This window comes from Strix uralensis, chromosome 7 (assembly GCF_047716275.1).
Source record: "Strix uralensis isolate ZFMK-TIS-50842 chromosome 7, bStrUra1, whole genome shotgun sequence".
Taxonomy (NCBI): domain Eukaryota; kingdom Metazoa; phylum Chordata; class Aves; order Strigiformes; family Strigidae; genus Strix; species Strix uralensis.
Genome location: NC_133978.1, coordinates 26,697,025 through 26,709,513, shown reverse-complemented (window position 1 = coordinate 26,709,513; position 12,489 = coordinate 26,697,025). Strand labels below are relative to the sequence as shown.

At 48.4% G+C, this 12,489-nt stretch overlaps 1 protein-coding gene across 1 annotated transcript in view; it reads right to left on the bottom strand.

The window, feature by feature from the left end:
• The window catches only part of HPSE2 (heparanase 2 (inactive)), a 127,739-nt gene that overhangs the window by 23,346 nt on the left and 91,904 nt on the right, over positions 1-12,489 (bottom strand). Inside the window, exon 8 of the mRNA XM_074875685.1 lies at positions 4,462-4,509. Coding sequence (XP_074731786.1) covers positions 4,462-4,509 — 48 coding nt within the window. The remainder of the gene's footprint in view (positions 1-4,461; positions 4,510-12,489) is intronic.

Genomic DNA, 12,489 nt, shown 5'->3' with positions numbered 1-12,489 from the left:
GAACTGTAGCATGAGACTGGAGACACAAAGACAAGAGCTGGGAACAGTACTGAGACAGGGCTGAGCACAGCTGCCAGTCAGAAATGCACTGGGGCATTTGTTGTGGGGCAGGCTGCAAGGCCAGGATGCACAAAACTCCCCAGTGCCTCCCAGAGAAGGACAGTGCCAAGCACCAGGGCACTTGGGCAAACCTGGGGCTGCCTACATGTCTCTATCCTGTCACCTCCAGCTCTTGTGCTGCCTTTAAAATGGTTTTCTGGAAAGATCCACAATTTGCTGCATGGGACCATGAGCATCATCCCATGTTTAATGAAGGCAGTGCACTAGCTCCTGGGCAGCTGGTTTCATTTACCTCCTCTTTCATTTTAAAGAGAAACCTTTGCCCCTATTATCTGACCTCTTCTTCTGTTGCAGTTAATTATATTAAAGCCCACTTCCCAAAGCTCAGGAATTTCCGGATCTACTTTGTTGCCTGCTGCTATGGGGAGAGTCTGCTAGGAATTAGGGCACTTGCCTGCTGGGGACGCTGAGTGGGGCAGATCCCCGCCATCAGCATGACACCCGCCACCACAGCAACTGTGAAACTGAGACACCTTTGCTGACAGAGCAGCCCCCATCCCTGAGCATCTTCCAGAGGAGAGGGCAGAGCCCCCATCTGCAGCACAGGACACAGGCAGCCCCACTGCTCCCCCCAGAGAGGAGAGGTGGGATGCAACCTGCTCCCCCCAGGTAAAGACCTGAGGGCACAGAGGAGAGGTGCTGCCCACCTCCAGTCCACTAATAAATGCACTGGTAAAGAAGAATGACTGCGGGCTGCTCTCTGGCCCCAACGACACAACCCACACCCATGCCTTTCTCTGCCCCGAGACAAGGTGCCTCTGTCCATCCTGCTGGTGACAGCCATTTCTGGCCCATGCCATCTCCCTAGCCACACGCTAGCATTGCCCAGGACCATGCTGGTGGCCAGAGCCACGATGCTGCCAGGGACTGTGCCCTCCATCAGTGCAGAGGATGGCAAGTGAGTTGGAAAAGCTGTGACCAGCCAAGTTTATTTACAGGTCGAGATGGGCCAGTGATTTCTTCATGCAACCCCTTCCTCCAGGCATACCCTCCAAACACACCGTGTTCTGAGCACTCACAGCAGGCTCACACAAGCCCAAATACATACCCTTACATATACATTAGTATATGGTGTATGTACCCATACATATACATTGGTGTGTGTGTGCACGATGGGCAACTGTCCCCCGGCACCTTTGGGAAACCTGTCCCCTGCGACTGCCTCATGAGCATCTCCACCTACACACTCAACACGTCTAAGCCAGAACAGATGTCACCCAAACCAAGCCCAGCAAAAGCATTTTAAGCAGCATCTCACACATGCCCATGTGCCTAGCATCTCTGATTTGCCACACAGGGCAAGTGACTTTCCATCTTGGAAGATAATACGGCATTCTCCAAGGAGCCACAAGGGTAGATGTCCACTGGCTTTGAAGACGCAAACATTTACTTTCCCCCTAAGTAATAGGGATTTGTTCTTCAGAGGCAGCATTGCATAATGATTTGCCCATTAAACATGACAAACTTGGAGCTGTGCACAAGACTTCAGATGGAAAACCAGTTGTACAGCCTGAGAGAGCATGCCCAGGGATGGAACTGGGCACGGCTGCAGGTTTAAGTGGGTAGTGAATCTTCACCATGTGTGAGGACACCAGTGCTGAGCAAAAAGATGGCTGTGGGGAGGTCTCTGAGCAGTGGAAACCCGCATCCAAAGGCTGAGGGGGTCCACAATAAACCCAGCATTTACTCATAACCAAACACCACAGACAAACTAAATTATCAGGGAAATGCCAAAACTCTCTGAGCCACTGTCAGTCCCACCTGCCACACCCTCCTTTAGTGGAAATTCCCTGAGAGTTTTGAAGCCATTCACACATCCCTCTCCAGCAACACATTACTTCTGAAGAGGGAGGCACACATGCTGAGTTACATATGTAAGCAAAACCATACTCAGAAAGGCTGGCGAGGCTGCTTATTTCCACCCAGTGTCACTTTTCTGTCAGATACATTTCAAATATATTCTGTTTTCACACAGAGAATAGGGATCCCTGCAATGTATTCCCTTCTCAATTCCCTTTCTGGATTGAGCACAGCCTTTTCAAAGGAATAACAGATTTGACAAATTTATAACCGATATCCCAGGAGAACGTTAGGGTTTGGAACAGAAATATTCATACTTGAAGTTAGACAGCAGTTTAGTTTCCTGCTAATAATTTTCTTCTTGGATACAAAGGAACTTGTTTTGTTTTGTTTTGCTGTTTGGAGCAGAGGGATGAGACACTGTTTTGACATTTATTCATAAACAGTACAGAAGCCCAGCTCGGAGCTGTGGCCATTGCCAGTCCTCACAAACTCATACGGGTGCAATCTCCAGAGCTGCAAACCCAGGCTGGGGGAGAAGTGCCTCCTACGCTGCCAGGGACGTGGGTCAGCAAACAGCATCTCGGCTCTGCCGACCCTTGCAGGGAGCTGCACCAGCCCTCCTGCTCGCGGATTGCTGCTTCAGCACAGCCGCTCAGAATCAGAGCCGCCGAGCACTTTGCACTGCTCCTATAAGAAAAGGTTTCAAAGCAGCGGTGCAGGCAGATTCCCTGCACACCAGGATGAAACTCTACATCTGAAGCCTGGAAGTTTGTTCCTTCAACTCATCCAAGGGCTTGGCCCAGTGATCAAGCCCTGTTGCAGAAAGCAAATTCCTGGACTAAGTAAATGTGATCAGCACATCGTGTAATCATGAAAAGCAAACTCCCAGCTGAGACATAGATCATCATTGCACAGCATGAGCCTGTAAGTAACACAAATCCGGCTCCAAATGCTCTGCTACCCCACTGCCCCCATTGCAGCAAGCTGCTGCTGCCTGGCAGGGGAGCCCCAGGAGCCAAACACCCAAGCAAGCAACACTGCGGCACAGCGGGGCAAGCTCAGCTCCCTGAGGAATCGGACTTGCTGGATGCTGGTCATGCCTGGTGCTATAAACCATTCTGAGATGCCAATAGTTGCTTCCGCAGGAGGCTCCAAGGTTGACACACCAACACAGAGACTGTGGGTGCACTTGCAAGGAAACCTCATGTCTTAAAACCCAGAGAGCTCTTTTTAAGAGCAGGTCTCCAAGTGGGATTTACAAGAGATGGGCTTTACAAACCACACTGCTGCACTTCAGCAAAGCAACCTGAGCACTCCACAAAGGGCCACTGTGAAGGACCAGCTTGGGGAACAAGCCCTGTGGGCAGCACACACAAGCCCACTTGGACCCGAGATCCTGGCTCTGGCTTCTGTGCTTGAGGCCAGTGCCCCATGTGGGAAGTTAAACCCAGCATCAGAGCAAAACCACTTTTTCTGGGAACAGGGGGGTCTCACCATAGTTTCTGCTCCCAGTGAATGCCTGTCTCTGAAATGTGTCCTTTCTGTTGCAGAGAGCCTGCCCCACAAACCCTTTTTCTATCAATTCTGGCAGTCACTGCTGTGCTTGAACATTGCCTCACCTTTGCACTGGCATTTGCACTCCCACTGCAGATAGCCACAGCCTGCTGGGGAGCTTACCTCTGGCCACAGTGTGCAAACTGGGATAGTTGGAAATAAGAGGAGAAAAAAGGTGTTTATGGATTTTCCTCCAAATAAGAAAACCTTTCTCTCCACTTGGTGTTTGTCACACTCAGTGCTACAGCTCAGAGCTTGCTTTGCTCTTCTGAACTGCGGCACATGTAGGAACCAGGAGGAAAATCACATATCAGCATCTCTCTGGCAGCCCCAGCTGGGCCTGGATCTTGGATGTTCACCCCCTTTCCACCAACATCTGCTCCTGGGGCTCCATCTGCAGTGTAGGACTGCGGCGTGTCTATGGACATCTGAGACCCTTACAAAACGAAGCAGGGACTGGGGCATTATGCATTTACCATTGGACTAAGCTGCCTCTCCCTCCTCTGGGCCAAACCAATTTAGCTTCAGGCCAGTGGTCACCAAGAGACACTGATTAAGGTGAAAGGAACAGGGCTTTCAGATAGTCCCATACATCTGCCACATATGGCTTTTTCTTCCCCATCATCCCCACCCCAGCCACCACTGGAGCTGCCTGTCCTCCTAACTGCCTCCGGGGACCCAGTGGTCCAGTGCAGGGCTTTGTTTCCAGCAATCAGGCAGGCCAGACATGCAGGCAGTGGTATTTTTAGCCTCTGTCTCAGCTGCAGTGGTAAAGGTTAATACATCCCCTCCTGTATTTGTTCGAGAGACTCCAGAAGGAGGGGCAGAGACTCTTATGTCTATTTAAATGCAGCAGGAGGACAGAGGAATTGGCTGTCACACGTTTGCCCCCTTTCACACCCAGACAGCACATCAGCTCTGCTCCCAGCATTGTCTGATCACTGCAATTAGTGTTGGAAAGTAGAAGGAATGATGAATACCTACTGTTGCCAGGTAACAGCATCCACCGTGCTGCCAGCCACTTTCATGAACCTATAGGAAACAGAGGAAGAAACTATATAAGCCAGTGTTGTCACAGGGGAAGTCCTAAAACAACCGATGCCCATCCTACATCATGAGACACCAAAGGTGGCCACCACTCTCACAGACCCTTTCCAATGAAAACTTTGCATCCTTAAATGGAAGGAATAAATTATATGTAATACAAATGCAAGCACAGCTGAGAATAACAGAGTGAAACTCAACTGGCAGCAGAGCTTTGAGCATCATTTTGGGGCAGATAGGGAGAGCTTTTGGAGCACAACAGCATTTCAGGAACAACAGCTTGGTGTATGTACTTAGTTCTATAACTGGAACAACACTCAATAGCAATTAAAGAAAAAGTTTTAAATGCCCATCTTAAAAGGAGACACTTCTTCACCCAACATGTATTTAAGCTGAGGAACTCCTTGCCTGGATTCAACAAGGACTGAAAAAATGGAAGAAAATGGAAATAAAACCTAGCAAATCTATTAGATGCAAAGATGCCACCTCCAGCTCAGGAAGCCCCTGAGCATTGGAGGATGGGAGGACAGGCTTGACAAATACTGCTACATGCTTTCCTTATTTTGATGCTCTTTCTTTGCCGTTGGCTGTTAGCAAACTGATGGGATTTTGAGCAGGGTGCACTCTGGGTTTGTCCCATTCCTATGACTAACCACAGCACTTCCGTGCACAAGGTTACAGCAAGTTATAGATATGTATTAGACTCCTGACAGCTTGTGACCCAACTATCTTAAAGAAAATACACCTCTTCCAGACAGCTCCTGTTTGTTGCAGACTTGAGGCTACACAGGTGTATCTGGCTACACTGCCAATGCCAAAACCAAAGCAATTTCTAATCTTGGGGACCGTATGCAACCCCCAGAGCAGCAGCCTCTAGCACAGGCATCCAAGATGGGCCCTCCCTGGCTCCCTGGTCCAGCAAACCAGACTGCGCCTTGGAGAACTGCAGCTCCCATGAGGAAGCCCAAGCAGCTACTATATTCTTACTCTTAGAGGCACAGATATGAAAACACACCAACTGCACAGGCACACTTTTCTGTTCAGTAGTGTAAAGTGTGCTGGGTAGCTGATGCATTTTGGAAGTGATAATGTATGTGCATGTCCGGAGACATTGGCCTGAGCAAGTGAACGTGATGAGAAAGAAACTGATGCTGTATTGTCTCAGGCTGCTCTTTGGTGCATGGGGATCCTGGGAACACAACAGGAATCACACAGCTGTCCTGATCTGCCAGGACACAGAGATGAGTGGCACTGGGTCCTGCAACTCCAACTCCCTCAGGACAGCCCCATGACCAAGGGTGGGGAAGAAGAGGGAAGTTTTGTGAGGAGAGATGAGACCTTTTATCAGACTAGTTGTCATGGCAGGGATGAGCAGCAAGCTTTCCAGCACACGAGCCTCTAATCAGGTCTGAAACAAGAGCATCAAGCTTCAGGCTAAATATAGCTCAGAAACAATCATTCTGACTTTAAATTAATGACGATGGTCAATTATAGACTGGGACAAAAGGGCAGCTGGACCCTGTGAAGCATAAGAAGACACTGGCAAAGGCAGCAGTAATAAATCCCTCCAGACAGAGAGGGAAGAGGTACAATTAGAAATGGAAAAACAATAACATGCTGTAGAACCCTGTAGCACTGATGCACCCCTGATTCTGCTGCCTAGCAGTGCTGTGAGCTTCAGTTCCCAGGCTCACCTTTCAGAAATGCTTTTACATCTCTCTTGAGGGTCAGGGCCGGGAGATCAGTGCCAGGGTGGTGGTTTGGGGATGGTTCCTTCCCAGTTGAGCAGGGTGAGGAGACCAGCTGGACCAGCCCCAGTGCAGCCAGAGGGAGAGGTGTGAGCTACCTGCAACCCACACTGGTCATCTGGCCAAAAGGGGATTTTGCAAATATTGCTAAGGAGAGGCTGCTGTCCTACAAAACTAAGTGTGAAGAAATATGCCAAAAGGATCTAAAAACCCAACTCCCAGGTTTTAAATGCTTGGTACAGGGACTGCTGCCTAAAATATAATGCATGCAGTGTACAAGCATGAACTAATGAACTCTAAACTGAAATTATGAATTCAATCTATATTGGGTTTGAAGATCAATATATTGCACTTGGGTTTGAAGATTAGCCCATCTTGCTTTCTAACCTCAAATGCTTTATGTTCTGGCTGCAAAATAAACCATCCTGGACTTTGCTAAATCACCTCTTCAGGCTCAGCTTGGCACTCTCCACTCACAGTCCAAAACCATGAGCAGACCAAGCTCAGAGGAAGAAGCTCTCCAGTTTTCCTCGCCACTTCCACAGTGCCTACAGCTCTGCTGTAGACACACCTGCTACAGAGGTCTTTGGGAAGGGACTGAAAAGCAAAGCAAACCCACGGTATAACCTCCAGCATCCCTGTAGCAGCAGAAGCAGGACATCCATCTGTCCCAACTTCCACATATCCTGGAAGCTAACTGGACTGTTGTTAAAAAGCTCATGAGAAAATTTTGTTGTAGGACACAGGTATCACTCAGACAATGCCAGTGCAGACCAAAAGCAGGACAGAAAAGGCCCTGGCTTGCTTAGTGTTCCTCTTTGTCTCCATAAGACAAAAATAAACTGGTTAGTTCTGGTAATTTTCAAATTTTACCATAAAAAATGCACATTTAGATCAAATTTTGCTTTCCATGTCTGTTTTTCTTTCTTTTATTTTTCCTTTTATTGAGATTTTTGCAGGATGAAGTTCAAAAGTTCTTGGTAAAACTTCAAGTCCTGCCTTAATGGTGGAGTTGTGCCTGGAGCACCCCAGATGACTTGGACAATGGTCTCTACCCTCCAAAGGGAGCCTAGAGCAACTCAGCAGCCAACGAGCAAGAGATGAAAGGCCAGGGCAGGTGGAGATGCAGTGGTGCACAGGTATCTGAATATCCCCAGTTTAGGAATACAGATGTTACTAATCCCTTTATTCCTGTAGCACCTGTGCTGCTCAAACCACAGATTTTGAGGCCAGTGAAGACCCATATGGTTCAAATGGCCAGCACTGGCACATTTTTATCTGGGATTTCCTGGACTGTGATGTCCGTGTGTGCAGCGCAGCACAGGCAGAGCAAACCAGACGCTTCCGGGAGGGCTCAGATCCCTGCACATGTGCTGCACAGATGGGCTGGGCTGGCGCAGTAAATCTGCCATTTTCCTACACATTGGGCTTTCTCTGTGAGCACCAATTGACTGCACAGCGCACGTGTAGTAAATCCCAGCCAGGAGCAGTGGGACAAACTCAGCCTGTGCTGTGCAGGCAATGTGGGCAACTCCTGTAGTGATGCCCCCTAATTCAGATGGGTGGCAGCCCCAGGGCACATCTGTGCAGTGTCCCAGGCTGGGCTTCCACATAGCAGAAACCTGGACAAATGTAAGAGTCCTCAAAATCTGCTGGGGCAGCATCTCTAGGTGGGAAAGCAGAACATGTCAGAGGCATGTGGAGGAACAGGAGCCTCAGGCAGGGAGTTTGTGATACTGAGGATGAGACAAAGCCACTGAGCTTGGATATGTCCATCTCCTTACCCTTGCAGCTGCCTGTATGCCTGCATCCCATGCCAGCATTACTACTTGTGGGGTCCTGCAATGAGATGTAACTGAGGTTCAAGCTTGTTTTTAAATAAGCACTATGAAAAATGTAATTTAACATTGTTAAGTCACCCAAACAGTTCACAGCTCTGTCCCAGAAATGGTAATAATGGCACAAGGTGGGACAGCACCTCACAGGTCAGGAATGAGCTGTGGGAGAATTGGGTGGGAGGTCTGCAACACCACGAGATGGTACTGACATCAAAACTGTATTGTGAAACCATGGCTCAAACCTGACCTGTCCCAGAGCATCTCCCATAGCCACATGTCTCGGGACCGCAACTTCCACTTGAGTGTGGGCACGTCTCTGAAATAGATCTCCTGTCCTTATTCAATACTTACCAGTCATGGAGCACCTCCTGCAACCTTAAGCAAATTGCTCCCATGGTTAATTAGCTTCCAAGTATGTTATTTCTCATCTGAATGTGTCTGGCTTCAGCTTCCAGCCACTGGAACTTCCTAGGCTTATTCCTGATACATTAAAGAGCCATCTGTACTTGGAAATCGCTTTCTAATGCAGGTAATTGCAGATTGTCATCCTTTAAATAATTAAAAAAAGTGATCCTGTAACAAACAATGCAGCTGCACAAGATGACAATTTACCATCACACAGGCTCCCAGGTGGTTTAGCATTATTGTCTGACTCTTGGACGCTGGACTTCACAAACACAGGTTATTTCATCTGCTACTCCCTGGAGTACTACAAAAGTAAGCTGACCCTTCCCAAGTCCCAAATGTAGGAGCAGTACTGGCCTGCCTGTGGTGCCGTGGCAGATCCCTAGAGCTGGGTGGCAGATCTCTGCCCTTTGAGCCAACAGTGATGGGTAGAAATAGCTTTATCTTGTGTCTGAATTGGTTGGTGAGGGGGACTAAAGCACAGGCTTCACTTACTAACTTTTTCAGGTTTCAGCAGCACAATCAAATACCTACAGCAACGGAGAGACCCAATTCATGCCACCCGCTGCAAACACTTTGACCTGCAGTGCCAGATTTCAGACAGGGATTTCTCTCCGGGGAGCAGAGCCTGGTGGGGACTATGTACAAATCTGCTGCTATATTGTATTCTCTCTCTGCTCAGCATCACCTTTCTTCAACCAACCTTAACTACAGTAGGGCTGCACAAGCCTTCTAGCAAAGAGGGGGGCTTTATGTTCCAGACTGCCCTACCCAGCCTTGGTAATCTGCACTCCAGGGACTGTGGAGGTTGCATTTGGACCATGATGTTGCATTACCATTGATGTTTTTTCCCACCATTGATTAGTCCAGTCCCTTTCTGAACACACACCTCTGGCCTCCACAATACCCTGTGACAATGACTTCTGCAATGCCATTGCATACCATGTGAAAAAGCTTCCTCCTTCTTTCCAAAGCTTCCTTCCAAACTACTTTCTGCACTGTGAAAAAACCCACCCCATTCACAGGCTCACGCACCTCGATAACATTCCCCCTGGGCTGTCCGTCTTCTGAGCCAAAGAGGCACAGCCTATTTAATCTCTTCTCACGTGAAGACATCACATACCTCCACACATCCTCAGCTCCTCTCCCTGTAACCCTCCCGATTCTGTTACATCTTTTCTGAGATGAAATGACTAAGATTGTAGATAGCAATCAGGATGAAGGTACACTGTGTACTTATACAGTGGCACAATCTTATCTCTCTTTTCTTACTCATTTTGTTCTTCCTATACAGGTGACTCTGATTTTGGCATTCCAGCCATCCAGATCAAGTTTCAGCAACAAGTATCTTAACCCTTTCCTCCTGAAAGAGTAATAGCTAAATCCTTTGCTTATACCTCAGATCCTTGACCCTGCTATATAAGGAACTGCAGAATGCCTCATCAAATCCTTCACACCTCATTTCAATGTATTTATGAATGGAGTCACTCATAAATTGAATGCTACCAGAGCTTGAGTTCATGCTGCAGTGACCTCCTCCTCCCTTTGTATCATTAGTTTAATGTTGTTTGTCTTGTGGCTTGATTTTTTGCACAAAATTCTTGCTCTATACCTATTCAGTGTCCTGGTACTCTCTGTGCCACCAGCCTTGCTGTATCTTGCATAAGGGTGAGGCTTCTTTCTCTGCTGACTGAGAAACGCTCACCTCTGCAGCATCACTAAAGAGCCTTAGACCAATACAGCAAGGATGTACTTTTTAAAGAAAGTCAAACAGGCAAAGCAGAGCTTCTAAAAAATGCAGTGCTTACAAGTTGCCTGTGTCGAACAGGGCAGAAGCCCTTGTCAGGAAGAGGACAGGACAAATACATACATTTCTTTCTGAAACCCACCCAGAGTCATTCCCTCTGCCAGATACCACCTACACTGGGCTCTCCTTGTTTCTCTTACCTACATGAATTTAAACAAACAAGCTCTGTCCATATGCTGCCTTTGGCTGCTACTCCAGAACAAGTCATGGATAAAAAGCAACGCCTAGACCAACTGATGTGTGCTGACCCGCTCAGACAGCCGTAGCCCTATTTGCCCTTGTAGTGGCATGGGCAGTCATCATAAAAATACTAGCAAAGACTCTCACATTTTTAGCACCTTGATTTTGCTTTGGCCACTGGTGGTGTTGGATCCCAAGTGTACAGCCTGTACCATTTCATGAGCTATAAGCTAACACCTCTCTCTACCACATAAGGACCAACACAGGAACCAGGGTTTGATGTTGGTTTGTGGATGCAGGGAGCAGGGCTGAGGATTGGGACAAGTTTTAAACTGACCTCTACCTGGGCTGCCCACAGATAATCAAGACATTATCTCCATGCCCCCTCCCAGCCCTGCCATGTCCACAGCTGGCAGGGATGAAGGGCTTCATCACGACTGACAAACGTGCTTCCTCAACTTTATGGGCTCCTTTCAGAGCACTGTGGAATGACATCATCACCAAAAGGAGCCAAAGTGACCCAGATGGGTGGTTAACTCTCCACAGGTACTACAAACCAGGTAGTTTGTAGTAAAAAAATCATGAAGGATGAGAAATTCTTGCGCCTTGTGAGGTGAGGACTGACATGTGGGAGCTTCCTCGCCTGCTGCTGCCACCTGTCTGGAGGTGCTGTGGCTCTGTGACCAGAGCATGGATGTGCAATGGTGACAGCAGTAGCAAGAAGGGGCCAAGAAGGCTGGAAAGAGGGCAGACAGAAATCCAAGGATGCAGCAGGTCTGGTGGCTCTGAGAGCTGGGGTATGAGGAGGTAGGAAAAGGCTGTAGCTCCAGACGAGAAAGACTTCAACGTCTTTGGTGACTTCAGTAGGCTCAAGACCCAAAGCTGTCACAGAGCATCAACAACAGCCAGCCTAGTGTGGACACAAGTGTCTGCCAGCCCTTATCCTCCTGGCGCTGCAGCTCCTGCCATCGTGGAGGTAACACCCCAACAATTGCCCAGGGAGGTGGTGGAGTCCCCATCCCTGGAGGTGTTTAAGAGTAGGGGCGACATAACGCTGAGGGATATGGTGTAGTTGGGAACTGTCAGTGCTAGGTTAACGGTTGGACTAGATGATCTTCAAGGTCCTTTCCAACCTAGATGATTCTGTGATTCTGTGAGTGTCCAGTGGCAAAATCTGGGCTACACCAGCTGAGGAACAACAGGTCATGAGATCCCCGAGCCAAAACTGCCTGGACATGCTGGTCTAAGTTTTGTACCAAATGTTCTGAGCTTTAACACATGTTAGCATCTCTTCTTCCTAATAGCTTTCCCTCATGTTTCTTCTCTTCCAGCACTGAATGTGTGATTCAGTCATGCATTAACTTTTGTGTCTGATTTCTGATCTGCTGTTAAAATCTATGTTAATTCCTTAGAATCTCACAATTTTTTCCCCAAGCAAATTCTGAGGAGTTCTGGGATTCCTGTACCCACAGACGCAGTAGGTAGCTAACATGGTCTGCTCTCCAACAGCTCAGGCTGCATGAATGGTCTAATTAACACCTCATCAAACTCAACTGTTGGTTGTGTCTGGAGAAATTCCCTCTTGCACCTGTGCATTCACAAGACACCACTTCTAGCCTCCCGCACAGCAGGCCCCAGCCATCGGAGCAATGCTCCATCACTGCAGAGCCTGTCCTTACATCAGCAGTAGCGGCCCTGGTCCAGTGGCCAGGACTTGCCAGCCCAGAGTGACACTGATATGCTCTGTGACTGCTCTGAGCCATTGCACTGTGCAGGGTGGTGCAAGAGCTCAGGAGCAATAACTCAGCAGTGAAGGGTGTGCAAAGCCTGTGCTGTTGTGTTTCAGGCAGGGCTTTCCTCCCCTCATCTTATCTTACCTCCATCATCAGGAAGACCATAGGTTTCATCCAGCACAGCTCAGTGTCACCTGGCTAAGGACAGCCTTTGCAGTGAGACAGCATGCACACACCCCTGCATGCTGCAAACCTTT